Source organism: Myxocyprinus asiaticus, chromosome 47, assembly GCF_019703515.2.
Source record: "Myxocyprinus asiaticus isolate MX2 ecotype Aquarium Trade chromosome 47, UBuf_Myxa_2, whole genome shotgun sequence".
Classification (NCBI taxonomy): Eukaryota; Metazoa; Chordata; class Actinopteri; order Cypriniformes; family Catostomidae; genus Myxocyprinus; species Myxocyprinus asiaticus.
In genome coordinates this window covers 27206597-27222497 of record NC_059390.1, presented here as the reverse complement: position 1 = coordinate 27222497, position 15901 = coordinate 27206597, and the positions used below count along the sequence as shown (strand labels likewise).

General features: G+C 36.6%; 1 protein-coding gene across 5 annotated transcripts in view; it reads right to left on the bottom strand.

Moving 5' to 3' along the window:
- The window catches only part of gramd4a (GRAM domain containing 4a), an 82917-nt gene that overhangs the window by 53535 nt on the left and 13481 nt on the right, over nucleotides 1-15901 (bottom strand). For 2 of the 5 annotated variants that reach the window (XM_051691570.1, XM_051691569.1), the window contains exons 2-3: nucleotides 12208-12415; nucleotides 2069-2177 (exon numbers count right to left, since the gene is read on the bottom strand). In XM_051691570.1, the coding sequence (XP_051547530.1) occupies nucleotides 2069-2177; nucleotides 12208-12415 (317 nt within the window). Of the gene's footprint in view, nucleotides 1-2068; nucleotides 2178-2637; nucleotides 2674-3287; nucleotides 3347-12207; nucleotides 12416-15901 lie in introns of those variants that run through there. The other 3 variants (XM_051691571.1, XM_051691572.1, XM_051691573.1) reach the window with 3 other exon arrangements.

Genomic DNA, 15901 nt, shown 5'->3' with positions numbered 1-15901 from the left:
TGTTTAAACAATCATTTTTGTCTTAACAATGAATGGGCCTTTTCACTGTCAAAATGTATCCAATGACAAAGTGAGGGAATTAAATTAATTTGATAAAATTGAATAGAAATTTCAATTGTGTGGTCACAAGTGTGTATATCAGCTATTTTACAACATAACTCTAAATCTGAATTATTCTTTAGTGTTGCATAATAAAGGCTGTCATAAACTGTACAAATTTAAATGAATTTGAACTATAAATATAAAATCCTGGTGGTTGTTCTCCACAGCATGCAGAGCTACACCATAGAGTTACTATTAAACTTCTCACTTGTACATTTTAATTGCTAGTGCAAATTGATATAAATGAAAGAGTCAGAATTCAGCCTTTACGTAAAGGGCAGATTAATTTTTTATCAAACTTCTTTTCAGGAGATCATATTTAAGCAATAAGGTACATGTGGCTGCGCTATATTTTGAATACAATCACGTCCAAATGGTGTTGTATTAGATCAAGTGCCTTGCTGCTTTTATAAATCTGTTACTATTCATTAAAACATTATCCATTAAGCAAATTCATTATTTGCCATCCTTCTGCTCAGGACTGGGAGATGTCCGAAAATATTATCACAATAATTTTTCCATATCGTTCAATATCGATATTTATCACGATACACATTTAATACCATTACTGGGGAAGGAAAAGCATTCCACATGTTAGTTAGACCTCAAAAATGAGTAGAAAAAAACCTGTTTACAAGTAAACTCCACAGGGTAAGCTACCTTTTAATTTAAAGTTCAAGACATGTATTCTGTTTAGTATTTAATCCTACATAAGATGTGGCCATTTATATAATATTCAAACACAAGTTAGTGTAGAGAGGAACATCTGTGGCAGTTGAAGGGAAAATAATATAATATCCAGACTCCGTATTGGGCATACTTCACTATATCACACAATTTTCATACTTGGGAAACATGAATCTGGACGTTGTACGAAGTGTGGTCTTTTAGAGACTGCTGAACACATGCTATTAAGCTGCAATGCATATGAGAGAGAAATCAGATGTGAAAGTGAAACTAAACAAGCACCATATGTGGCTTTCAGATGTAAAAGTGAAAGTGGATAAAAAAGTAAAAAAGTGGAGTAAAAAAAAGGACTTAAATTTGGATCTGTTTCTCACCCACACCTATTATATTGATGATACTGTATGGATTTAACCACTGGAGTCTTTAGGATTACATCTGTTACCTTTATGTGATATTTGGATCTACAAAGGTCTGGTCACCATTCACTTGCATTGTAAGGAACTACAGAGATGAAATATTCTTCTAAAAATCTCTGTTTGTGTTCAGCAGATAAAAGAAAGTCATATACATCTGGGATGGCATGAGGGTGAGTAAATGATGAGAGAATTTTCATTTTTGGTTGAACTATCCCTTTAAAATTATGTCATTTTATTTTGTATTTTTTTCCCCAAATATTGCTACCTGATTTTAACTTGTGTTTTTAACAAACACTGGCCAAGTGTTTTGCAGTTAACTGACATGAAATTTCCAGCATTGTGGGAACAATTCATCAAATCTTTTTTCATGGATAAAAAAGCACTTTTTGGCTGCTTTTCCTTCACTCACTAGTCCACAGGCACGATTTACAAGACTAATTTCATGCATTTAAGCCTTTAGATTATTAAAGTCTTTCGGATCATAAGAAAAATTCATTCAGCCAGGTGTTCAATCTTCTGGCTGGAACTGTGCAAGTGATGAAATAGTCTAAGGAACAGAATGTTTTATTAAAATAAATACCCATTAATTCAGGACAAAATCCAATAGCAAATAAATTGACCCTTTTTTAAACACTAGCAGTCAATAGAAATGTCTAATTTCAATACAAAAATGTGAAACTGAGTCAGAAAATGAAATCAATGAGCCGGTGTGTTGTATTGTGGTGTGGCTGGGTGTAGTAGGCTGCTCTGGGCCAGTAAGACTAGGGCCACTTTTTAGTCCCAGTCTGTCCCTGCTTCCTCCCCTCACATGCATTGACAGACAGTATAAAAAGAAGGACAGCAGACATCCTTTAAATACTCACGCAGGAAGTGCTTCTCCAGTAAGGCAATTTCCAAATGACCCTTGATCTCGTTGAGACGTTCTGATTCGCTCCTCAGGTCTTGCATGACAGCAAGAGTCCCTGAACCAGCCTAGAAAAAACATACAGGGTTATAGACAGGCATGGACGTGACACATCCTGATGTACTAGATCGCTCCCAAAACTACAAAGTAACTCTTTTGGTTGTTGCATTTGCCTTTACATGACAGTATTTTTGTTGTAGATTACAGATCAGCCTGCTACTGAATGCTACGTAAAAACAAAATGTACTGTGGTCGATCGCTTTACATGTTGCTCTGACGGTTTCTTCCTGCCTTATTGATTTGTTCTTAGCCAGAATAGGCAGCAATGTTGACCAGACCTGGTTACGTGAGAATACGCATCCCCTAACAAAGTCACACACACACACACACTCGTCTCAGAGCAGTGACTTACAGAATACCAGTCCCCTGTATGGTGTCGTCCTTCCGTTTAAGTTTGCTACACAAATATAAACATTAAACTGGAGGCCAATATCAGTGCTGAATGTGGACTGTAAAATTCAGACTCACAATATGCACCTCTGATTCCATCCTGCCACATACACAGGCCGAAAGAATGCAAGATCTGCATAAAGCCGAACCGCAGTGAGAGAGAAAGTAGGTGAGTGAGGGATTAGGAAAGGGTGGCACTGCAGAAAGAAACAGTCGAGGTGGTGTCTCTTTAAGAGACCAATGCGACTGACAGTGCAGGCATGCTCTCTCTCTCTCTCTCTCTCTCTCTCTCTCTCTCTCTCTCTCTCTGACACACACGCACATGCTCGATCTCAGACACACACTGCAGTAAACCTTTAAGGGTAACATGCTGCACGCGTTTCACAATTTGTGGCACGTTGAAATCCAAGCTGGTAAGACACAATCATAAGCAAAAGGGAAAACAGAAAAGGGAAATATGAGAGCAAATATGGGATGTGTGTGTAGCAGAAAAAGAGAAGGTGTTAGAGAAATCATTCTCATTCATTTTGAGCAAAGAACCACAATATAGTAAAAAGCAAACAAAGCCACAAGGTAGCAAAAACTAGGGCAAACAGTTATTTTCAAAATGAAAATAGCACGATCAGCGAGCTTTCATAGGCTACAGTGTGTTTACATGTGAATTCACTCCCGAAAAAAGACACAAGCTAACTAAGGAGTTCATAGACCATATAAGCTGAGTCTTTTACCTTGGCAACACAAAGCAACACGTCCTGACAAAGAGAAGTTAAAAGAGACATCAGCACAGCGTGAGTGAGGGTGAAAGATAGACTACTTCCTGTAGGGGGTAAGACTTTTGGTGACCGGCTCTCATAAACGTGCTATTCAGATTCAGTCGAACCACTGCTTGTGCTCAACAGTGAAACATTGATCTCATTACCTCTGGCCTTTCAAAAGTCATTAGTGCATGAATAAAAACACAGTGCTGTGATGACTCAGTCTAAACTACAAAGATACAACCTGATTATAAGAGAGCATTGAGAGTAGATATCTGACTAGACTTATGCTAGCTTTACGTGTGTCTGTGGTTGCTATGTTAGGAATGGAAAACTCACTTACTACTAACAGAATGCCTATCATTTAAAAAAAATAAAATACTAGCTAACTACTTACTGAATACTGCGCCGTATAAACTTTAAACTGCAAACTTTGTTTTTGTTTGTATTTTGTGTTTTAAAATCACAGGAAGTATACAGTGCATACTGCGCTGTATTCAATACGTAGTTAGCAAGTATTTAGTGTTTAAAAACTGTATGCAGTATACTACGCGGTATTCGGAATGTAGTTAGCTAATATTACATGTTTAAAAATCGTAGGCAGTATACAATGTTTACTATGCGGTAACCAGTAAGTAGTTAACTAGTATTACAGGTTTTAAAATCATAGGCAGTATTCGGTATGTAGTTTATGGCTGGAACGGTACATGTATCTGCACCTTCGTGGATACAGGGCTTTCGGTGCGGTACACGCAGTCACACAAATTATTATACATCTTAGCATAAGTGAAACCAATATTAAAACAACATATAACGAACAACACAAATCGTGTAGAACTCAAATGCAAAAAAATAAATAAATAAATAAATTAAAAAAAGGTGGAGCAACACAAAGAACCAAAACTTAACAGAACAAGCGCCAGACAGCACACTAGAAACTGCTGATCAAATAAATGCATGTGAAGTTTATGCGGACAGTTCTTTCATCAACATACACGCTGCCCCAGCGGCTTTCACTTTCGCGCACTGTCTCCAAGTTTATATCCACATCTCCCGCTGAACACGCTTAGATGCGACCCCCCCCACCCCCTCTCACTGCAAGATCAGACAGAGCTAAAGCGATAACGAATGCCATAGGAGTACTTATAATTGAGTGATAAGTACAAGTGGTGAGCTGAAATGCAAAAGACACAGAAATCTGCACTGCTAATGTCTTAATTTTTTTTTACAATTATTATTGTTGCATTTTTTTTTTACTTTTATTATTATTTATGCTTTTATACAATGTGCATATAAGAGGCTCTCAAGTTTTGTATTGTAATTTCGTTGAAGAAATATACATAGTGCAGTCATGTATAAATGAGCCTTCTCAATAAGAATTGGTGTCCATCAGCCACTGTTTCAAAATAAATAATTTAAAAAAAGATTCTTTGTTTTCCCTGCTGTACTGAAACTGTACCAAATCGTGACCCCAAAACCGAGGTATGTACCGAACCATGAATTCTGTGTACCGTTTCAGCCCTATTGTACTGTAGTTAGCTAATGTTACATGTTTTAAAATCATAGGCAGTATACTGCGTGGTATTCGGTAAGTAGTTAGCTAGTATTTCGTGTTTAAAAATTGCTGGCAGTATACAGTGTCTGCGTAGTATTCAGTAGTCAGCTAGTTTTCCATTTAAAAAAGAACGACAGTATAAATAAAATTTAAAAAAAACAGTATACTGCCAATGTTTTTCAAATACTAGCTAACTATTTACTGAACTCTATATGTTACTGATATTTCTAGAGTGAAATGCTGATTCGCCATCAGCAATAGAGTCATCATAATTTGCGCTGTAAATTTAATTACTTGCTGAACTGCAACATATTTATGCATTTAAATACAACTTAAGCTATTCAATTCGGTTTCGGCTAGTTTTTAATGATCTGTGCAGATGTTGGCCAAGTTACCCGAGTCGTCCAGTAATTTTATCAAATGTAGTATGTAGTTTGTTTTTTTCTGCCTTTTACTTCCGTCAGTGGAGCCTTTTTTGATTTGATGAGATCAAATCATTTTATATTTTTATTAAGAAAATTATTTTATTACACTAAACACAGATAAGCACATTATGGTACACACACAAAAAAATTAAATAAAACACAATTCATATACCATTCATTCTTGTGTATATTGTAATATAATAAAACATTTCTACACTCATATATTGTGTCCTGCCTACATTTTTTAAACATGAAATACTAGCTAACTACTTAGCGAATACTGTGCAGTATACACTGCATATTGCCTATGATCATAGTAACTTTGGGTTTGTTTATTCAGAAAGTCGCTTGTAAGAATGGGCAGTCTTGGCACATGGGTTGCATGTATTTTGTCTGCATTTTTTGGGCTTGTTGGGGCTTATTAGCACTAATAACAGCTGTCCCTACCTACTTTTCAAGCCTCTCTCTATATCATGCATGTCAATCATATGGCTAGTGGAAGAGTCCAAACCTGGCCCAAACCGACGCGCACTGCACTCACGCTATCGCGCATACGGGCATATTCACGCTTACATCGTGAAAAGTGAGCCTTCATTGGATGATTATTTGATTTTTTATATGATACTGTTGGCAATTGACTGAGAGAACTGTAATTAAAATTATTAGAGATGTAATGGTTTATCATACATCGCATTTCAAAAATGTGAGAATGTGCATCATGGAGATGGGATGTTTAAAAAACATTTTTATTGTTATTATCATATTGGCGTCTGTTCGATCCAAAACGTGCGACGTCCTAAGCCTAGGTAACATGGGCATACAAATAGAAATGGCTTCACTGGGGGGGCCTGGGTAGCTCAGTGGTAAAAGGTGCTGGCTACCACCCCTGGAGTTCGCTAGCTCGCTAGTTCGAATCCCAAGGCGTGCTGAGTGACTCCAGCTAGGTTTCCTAAGCAACCAAATTGGCCCAGTTGCTAGGGAGGGTAGAGTCACATGGGGCAACCTCCTCGTGGTCGCTATAATGCAGTTCGTTCTCGGTGGGGCGTGTGGTGAGTTGGGCGTGGTTGCCGCGGTGGATGGCATGAAGCCTCCACACGCGGTATGTGTCCGTGGCAACGCGCTCAACAAGCTACGTGATAAGATGGCGGTCTCAGACACAGAGGCAGCTGGGATACGTCCTCTGCCACCCGGATTGAGGCGAATCACTACGTGACCACGAGGACTCAAAAGCGCATTGCGAATTAGGCATTCCAAATTGGGTGAAAAAAAAAAAAAGAAAGAAATGGCTTCATTGCACACAGGGAGCTCTAAAATATGATTGCACACTAGCAGCCACAGGTGTTGTACGATGAGTTGAAACTGTGGAAACTGAAACCAGGAGCAAGAGAGAGATGCGTCTTTTCAGCGCGAGAGATCGAATGTCTGTTTGGAGAGCGAGAGTGATCTGACCCGACTGTGTGAGAGAAAATTAAAGTTTACAGAGGTTTAATGAAAGTCATATATTAACTTACTACTGTATAATGCTAAATAGTATGAATAATAATGCTATGGCGGAATATAATCCTAATGTCAAATGTCATGTCTGATTCGATTTCATCAGTAAATTATTTAACTGGATAAGAAGGCACTTCTGTTAAACATGTATTTTAAAAAAAAATTATATTAAGATGTAATCAGAGACAATATATTTTAGAAAAATAATATTTGAATTTTTAATTATTTTAAATGTATTTAATCAGTGACAGTATATAAGCAGCGTATGTATCTAACATAATTCTGTATTTTCAGTAAGCAGAATTATTAGCTAATATTACCATTTGATGCCACTGTCATCACTGCCCTGTTCTGGGCTGATTATTATTCTCAGTACATCTCTGATGGATCATTTACCACTTTTAAGAACAGTACTTTTAGCTTAAATAATAATAATAATAATAATAATAATAATAATAATAATAATAATAATAATAATAAAGTGTGTTAAAAAGAGAGCACAATAAAACTATACTGGCATCCAATTCAGGCAACTTTGCTCAGGAGAGGTAATGTCAGGTAGGTAGTTTTTTTTCATATGTCATAACATTTTTTTTATTTTTTGTTTCATATCTTTTTTTCTTAAATGTTGTACTTTTTAAATTTTGCTGGATTTTGTTCAATACTTTACCACCTACCCTGCGCAACAGTCACTAAAGTAAAAAGTGTGACAACTAGCCCTGATGTCCCCTATGAAATTCTTAAAAAATATATATACATTAAAAAAATCCCCATGGCCCCTGCTGGAACACTAAGGGTCGCTTATTTTGGGCTTGTTTTTCCAGCTCAAGTTGCTTGTTACTCAACAAAAATCTTGCAACACTGCCTTTGATTCTTTCACATTGCATCTTTAATTCAGGGAGTGGCTTCCATCTAAGAAATAAATATTGTTTTCCATTTTTACATACATTTTGTAAAAAAAAAAAAAATTCAAGTCTGATTAAATAAATGATTAAGAAAAGTGTAAATAATTGTGGCTGAACTGAATACAGTGTTCTGTGCAGTGTGCTCTGTGGTGTACTGCACATTTCAGCAAAAGTACTGTATTAGGTCTTCCAGATATTTCACGCATAAAGAAAATGCTAAATGCATACTGTGCACAGTATACAGTATATACGTACTCTGTACTGGAAGCAAAAGTAGTATGTAAGTATGCTTTTCCAAACATAGCAATTGCTTGTCTGTGTGTGACGGAGACAGAGAGGGAGACTGAGCTACTGTGATCAGCATGTAAGCCATGATGACTCACTCCTGACTGCTTGCCTAAACAGCTAAGTACCACTGGTCACAATCTCTGTTAGAAGGCTGTTGCATTCAACACTAAAGCTGCCTGTGATGCAGGAAATAACAAATGCAAACACATGCAAACTCGGTGTTGAGACTCTGACCAGCCTGAAAGCCATCACAGAAGCATATTGATTTTTAGCTCTCAAAATTGATCATTGCCAAAACAGATTTATGTTGGGAACAGTTTAAGGTCTGTATAAAACCTTTAAAATCATCACAATATCATTTTGACTTTTTCAAATATCTGGCCCTTACTGACAAGGATAGAAATCCAGTACACAAGTCAAAACCAGTCAAAAATCCATCTTTATCAGCCATAACACTTGAAAGCATTTAACAGCTCGGGAGCAGGCCAGGGTGAACACACCCACGCAGGGTTTTGAAGATCACATGTGAAATTACAGTTCACAGTCACTCCTAGAAGTCCATGCCACACCCTTAACCTGACCTCAAATTAGTGAGTGCCCTCGGGATTTCTGGCATTTAAACTCATTACCATATGTGCCGGTTTGATAGGATTACAACTTGACTTACTTTGTAACGAGTACGGTTGCTTACGCCTGATCTCCACGCAGTTTCTCTACTGCCCAAAGTAAATAACTCTGGAATGCTAGTGTTGTTATCAGCCTGAATTTAAATCCATTTATGTTTTGTCTAGTGGCTTGTTGTTTCACTAGGTTTTACATGATAAAATACAATAAAACAAATCTTACAGCAATTTTCACCGACCTGATCTCATAGAATCACATTAATATACCTACATTTTTGCAAAACAATTTTTACGTGGCTTGTTGTACATATCGTGGCAGTTTCCAGGTGAAATTAACACCAAAGGCACTAAAACAACAATGACTTTTATTCCCTTTCACACAAATCACGAGTTAAAGGTCAGATTAACAGTTCATAAACACTTCCTTTTCACCCACGTAATGTTATAAGTCATTTTCATGATATCAGTCCAGGGATGGACTGGCTATCAGAAGCACCAGGACTTTTCGAGGCCGTTCAACGCAACAATCAGGTGCTACAATTTACTGCTGCGCATGGGAAACACCAAAAGCTATATACTCAAAGAATGTGAAGAAACGGCACTACCTGATTAAACCGCACTGCGGCTGGCAGAGAACCTGTGCAGCGCTGATTAATCTGATATGCATCTCGCGCCACACTGTCCAGTGGTAAACACAGCGCGAGTCACGTGACCCATTTGAAATGGACACAGAATTCTCTGTTATATCACCCACATGATTTAGGAACTTTAAAGGCTTTGTGCTGAAGCTAGCTGAAACCAGATTCAACAGCCCTGATTTTCTAAACTGCAGTGACGAGGTAAACAGGAAAACATTGTACCATGCACAACGGTAATTACAGGCTTTTCAATCCACACATCACCACCCTAATAAAACTTTTTCAATTACAAATTCAATAGTTTTTTAGAAACCAAACTTGCACCTACCCAATGTTAGAATAAAAATTTTCTATAATCCTTTGTTGATTCTATTATTATGTTACTACATTATTATGATGTCTGTTGTTAGCATGTTGCTAAGCTAACAACTCGATACTCTTGATTTTCTGTGTCCATGGAATCAGGGCTGGGTAGCAATACAGATTTTCCAATTTGATTCATTAACTCTAGATTTGATTCCGATTAATTTGGGTAGATTTCAGTTATACATTTTTTATATGTTTACATAAGAAAGCACTTTGACAATTCTTGATACTAATTACTATTTGATAAATTAATACTTTTTAAAGCTACCAAGGTTATCCAGACAAGAGCAGTGAGTGGTTTTCTCATTTTCATATTATTGTTGTTTGATTAACGACATTCTAGACTGCAGCAGGTCTATTAGGATGCATTTGCTTTTTTGTCCAGCTTCATTGTTCACTTTAGACAACAATGACTATAGAGTGATGAGTTTACATTAATTCCTCACCAAGATGGGCATTTTCACAGAAATTTGATGTGTATTTTACAGTTTATGCATGTATCTGCATTACCGAAACTCCACGCACAGTCCATCCATAGAGTAAATGAACGATCTTGTGATTTTGAAAATCGATATTGGGATCGTTTAAATGAAGATCACGATTAATCTGAAAATCGTTTTTTTCCCCAGCTCTACATGGAATACCAGGATGACCTACTACATTTAACAAAACATAGCCTTGCATTCCTTCCAAATGTAACCTTAAAGTTTGGCCAAAACATAGCTTTTAAAAGGCAGCAACAATTATGCTGTTTGGAACAGCCTTCATGTCGGGAGAAGGCCTGTGGTGCCTATAAATGCTGCCTGGGTGGGCAGCTCTCATGGTTTTGGAACAGAGCCATACTGAACAGTTTATACTAATACTTTTCAGTATAGAAGTTCATTTATAGTCTATAATTCTCTCGACTTGTGGTACTTTTAGCATGTTGCTAAGCTAACAACATGATACTCTAATGATCCTAAAAAATTAATAAAACACAAATATTGGGTAAAACAGTCTGTTTAAAATTAGATTGAACTGTTTTTACAAGTACTTTTCAGTTTTGAATGAAATAGTTCATTTATAGTCAATAATTCTCTCAAATTGTGTTGACTTTAGCATGTTGCTAAGCTAACAACGTGATAATCTAATGAACCTAAAAACGAATAAAACTTGAATATTGGGTAAAACAGTCAGTTTAAAGTTAGACTGAACTGTTTTTACTGATACTTTTCAGTATTTAATGAAATAAGTTTATTTATAGTCAATATTTCTCTCGACTTGTGTTGACTTTAGCATGTTGCCAAGCTAACAACGTGAGACTCTAAAGAGGCTAAAATACATAACACAGACAAATACTGGGTAAAACTGAAGTATATGAAATTGAAGTATATTTATTTATCGACAGTTCTCGTCTCGAATTGTTCACCATTTTGGATTTTGTTTTCACTGAGCTCATCGCTATATATTTTTGCATTACCTTAGATTGCCTTATAGAAGGATAGGATGCAATGCTGCCTTTGTTTGATTTACCTGAAATTAGGTATCTTATAAAGGTAGCATAATATTTCTGCCTAACCTGACGAGCAGTCTTTGTGTTATTAGCCATGCCTAGGATGCTTTAAAATGCTGTCTAGTTAGGCAGCTCACTAGGTTTTGGAACAGAAATTCTATAACACAGGTATACACAGGGTTTCACAAACGGGGGTTCGTGAAGGAAAGAAGATGTGCGTACAGAAATATGTCTGTCATTTACCGAATTTTAAAAACATTGATGGATAATTTCAAATGTTATCTGTCATTTCACAAAAAAATGGAGCGAGAGAGTTGTCTCTCATGCAACTGACGGTGAGAAAATTGCACATTTTGTGCAAAGTAAATTATGTGCTTCTCTCCATACAAAAACATGACATAGCAGAATTTCTTTAATTATCAGCAATGCAATCATGTTCTAAAACTAACCTTCATTAACCTGACATTGTTTGCCTTGTAGTCCTGAAAAGCAATAGTTGATGGCAGCACCTAATTTGACATGTCCCCCCACCGCAGGTTATAATGGTTGCGAGTTTGTTACTTCTATGAAAAGTAATTTTAATTACTGAAAATGTACATAATGGCTATATCATATCAATATATCAAATGTACCAACACATTCACAAATGGAATGACATTGTTAAAATGATCAGAGAAATAAAATAAATAAAAAAAAAAGATATGAAAAGACCATTTTACATTGTTTTTATTTTTATTTATTTGTTATTTTACTATTGTGTACTAATGTAGCAGATAATTACCTCTGATTGGGGTAGTAATATTTAAATTAAATTAAATTAAATGTACTGTATAAATATAATTAAAGAACAAAAGATAAAGGTTCTTTGAAATATAACAATAATATAAAAAATTATGTGCAAAGATGTATATGTAATTATATTTCAAAAGATTAACTTTGCTTACAATATCGGGATACTTAGGTCAAAGGGGCTCAGCTGACAAAAAAGTTTGAGAACCCCTGCTATAGAACACTTACTTACAGAATCACTTAGAAGAGTCCTTCATACCTGTCTAACAGGAATTAATACAGTAGTAAATGAATTGTGAAGAGTTGGCAATGACTTACAGGGTCTCTTTGCTCGTCATTGTCTCGTATTGAAGGTCGGGATCTCACCAGCATGTCATCACTACATTCAGTGTCTGAGCCTGTGGGGGATTCGGGCAGATCCAGGAAATCATCTCGCTTTGGACCGCGGAATCTTATTTTGTCCAGCCGCTTTAGCATGTTCAAAACAGCCGCTTTAGGCTTTACCTTTACATTGTGTATGGCAGTCCTGCAGGGACAAAAAAAAAAATTAAAAATGTAGAACAAACTTTTATGGCTGAAAAAGTCTGAAAAACACTGAGAGAACACATTTTTAAAGAGGACAAAGGTGTTACTCTGCCAACCTGCATGGGAAAAATGAGCTCACTTCCATTTTATTTACTTATTAACCTGGAACTGTTATAATGAATGTGAATGCAAAATTAAAAGGCAGAATGGATAATGGAAAGCCACTAAATTAATTTTGATTTTGATTTAACTAATAACACGTTCTTACACCTAGTTGACCCAGAAGACCCCTCAATGACCCATGTTCATAGCCTCGAGGACTTTCACAAGTACATGTGAATGAATATTTTGAGCCCCAGTCTCTATGACTGTGACTGGTGAACTTTTACAGCTAAAGGGAATTCATTTGCGGTCAAGCGGGACTATCTGTTTGTCGAACCAACAGAAGAAATGCAGTGTGTTCAGGAAAACTGTTTGAAAATAACTTTTTTGCAATTCTTTTTTGTAACACCTTTCAGTTTCATATTCACCTTTAAATGAATGTTCCAGGTTCACGTTAAGCTCAATCGACAGCATTTGTGGCATAATGTTGATTACCATAAAAATGTATTAAAACTTTTCTTTTAAAAATGCACAAATCTTGGCTACACTGGGGCACTTACAATGGAAGTGAATAGGGCCAATCCATAAACTGTTTCAAAAGTATAGCCACAAGGTGCAAACAATATGCGTGTTAACGTGATTTTAGTGTGATAAAATTGTTTACTAATCTTCTCTGTGTAAAGATTTTTCAATTTTACAACTTTGTTGCCATGACGACGTAACCCTAAAACGTCCATAAAAAGAAGTTTAAAAAAATGTACACCTCAAATAATACACAAGTTTTAATAGAATAATCAATGGAAGTGCTTTTATACAACTATAAGCTTCACATTTCTGCCTTCAACCTCTTGAGACCTGAGCATGACTGCTGTGTGCATTTTTAATTTGCCCTTTTGATTTGTAACTAGTAGGACCTAATAAACATGCACACACACACACACACACACACAAAAATAAAATAAATAATAATAATAACATTTCTCGAGCAAATAGTTTTCCTAAAAATGTATGTCCTCATTTGTGGACAGCGGGACTAAGTTGTGAACTTTTAAATAATACCAAGCTATAGAGATGTTTTTATCAAATTGTTTTTTATGTTTCCAGAAGTGTTGGTTATTCATGTTTTTGAGACTTTACAGACATTACAGCTGATTTCTGTAATGTCTGTAAATGCTGAAGCATTTTACTAATTAGAAATTAGCATAATTAATTCTGATACAAGTAATAGCTAACATCGTCCAATCACTGCAAACCATATTAAAGGTGCACTCAATAATTCTTTCCCCATTAAAAAAGTTTTACTCATAAAGAAATGAATTGAAATTTTGAAACATATGTAAAGCTGTCCCACCCTCATGGGGGCTGCCATTTTGGAATCACATGACCAGCTGAATACTACTCGCTTTTTCTCAGTAACTGTCTTGTTATTGGACACTTTCACTCTTGGATTCAATTAATCATGGCTGACTGTGAATAGTGAATTTCTACAATGGCATCTGAAACTACAACTATTGAATATGAAAATTGAAAATTTTTGAATGATGCTGCATCCACACCACTAGGTGTCACTGTAAGTCCAAGATGACAAAAAGTTACTGAGTGCACCTTTAAAATAACATTATACATTTTAAATTCTGAATCTATGTATTGATTATCATTGTCCCATGTCTGCCAAACATCTTGAGTGGTCCAAACATCATCTGCAGCCTGAAACTGAACTTTTGGTCGGATGTTAGGAGTGAATGCACTTGGATGAATAGAAAAGCTATAGGAGTCTCCCTTGCTCTCTATTTAGTGAATGACACTGGTCTCTGAACAAAAGCAACATTTTTCAGCTTTTGGATGAACACATGAATTCTCATGTGATAATGTACAATAAATATAGGATTTCTTAGGAACAATACTGCTAAAGTACACAATAGTGTACATTGTGTTTAACAGTTTGGTGTTTTGCGAGAAATCGCTTAAAGTTTAAAAATGGCACATGGGATGAAAATAGATACTGAAATCTTTTGACTTTCATATTTCAATATAAAAAATTAATTAGGTTTCTTACCAAATGGATAGATTTGTTGGAGTTTGATCAGCATTGTTGTTTTGTCACATGACTCTGTACGTCGAAACGGCCTGAAATTTGGCGCAGGATTGCGGGTATAGCATAGCACACAATTTGAATAATTCCTGCAAGTTCCACATTCATAGCTTTTATTCACTTTATGGTGAAACTGTGAATTATTGAACCAATAGATACAGATGAACAAATCAAATCAATAAACTTGTTTTGTATCAAACTATAGGCTAATTCCAGAAGATGCGCGAGTAAATCTGCACTCTCTCTCCCGCTCTCTCAAAAGCAGCTGTCAGCAGCAATTGAGCACTTGAGTTTAGTGTGAGCATGTGCAGTGAGGGAGTGCTTTACTGAACTTAAGATGTTATAGATGTATAGACCTTTCTAAACCTGTTAATTTGACCTGCAAATGGCATTATAATGTATCTCCGCGATCGCTCCTGTTTATAATTTACAAAGCTGCAACATTGCATGCGCTTGACGTTGGAGCGATCAATAGTTCCCTATCGATTCAGTTCACTCGACATTGCGGTGAAATGCTTTGGGGGGAATTCTTTCTCCGACGATCTAGTTGAAGCCCTTGTATCATAACAGCAATCTTATGATTGCCAATGGTGTTTGAGCCCCGCCCTTTTAGGCGCACATTTGCACTATACAAGCAGGCGCTCAATCACAATTTATTCAGAATTGTCTTCCTTCAAGACTGAATTGATCTGTTCATCCGGCTCTGCCAAAGACAACTGAGCCATCGAATAGTTTCTCTGCTGTGTTCAAATAGAGAATGTTTTCACAAGAAACAGAAATGCGCTCGCTTCGAGAAGCCACATTCATACGCTGCTCATCCTCACCTGGTATGCCATGATGACAGACAAATGTGTTTCTGTGTGTTTTGTTTTCACACAAAAAAAATAAAATAAAATGTGCTCACTGTCGAGATGCACACATTACTCATCGCTGCCGGGTAAGCCGGGATGGTAGACAAGTGTGTTCCTTTGTGTTGTGTTCACATAAACAATCTTCTCATACAATAAAGAAACAACTGTTTGCGTCTGCGTGCTGCAAATGTTCGGCACGCACGCACATTTACATGCTGTTCACTTACCCTCCTCGCCAGAGTTCACTGGGAGATTACGTGTTGTTTCTGTGTGATGATTTTCACATAAACAATCTTCAAACAATAGAGAAAGTACTTGTTCCATCTGCTCGCGCTGCACATGCTCAACACATGCACATTTACACACTGTTCACTTCCCTCCCCTCTGGTGTTCACCAAGAGGCTTCACGCAGGCTGTTTGTGTGTATTGTGATCACATAAGC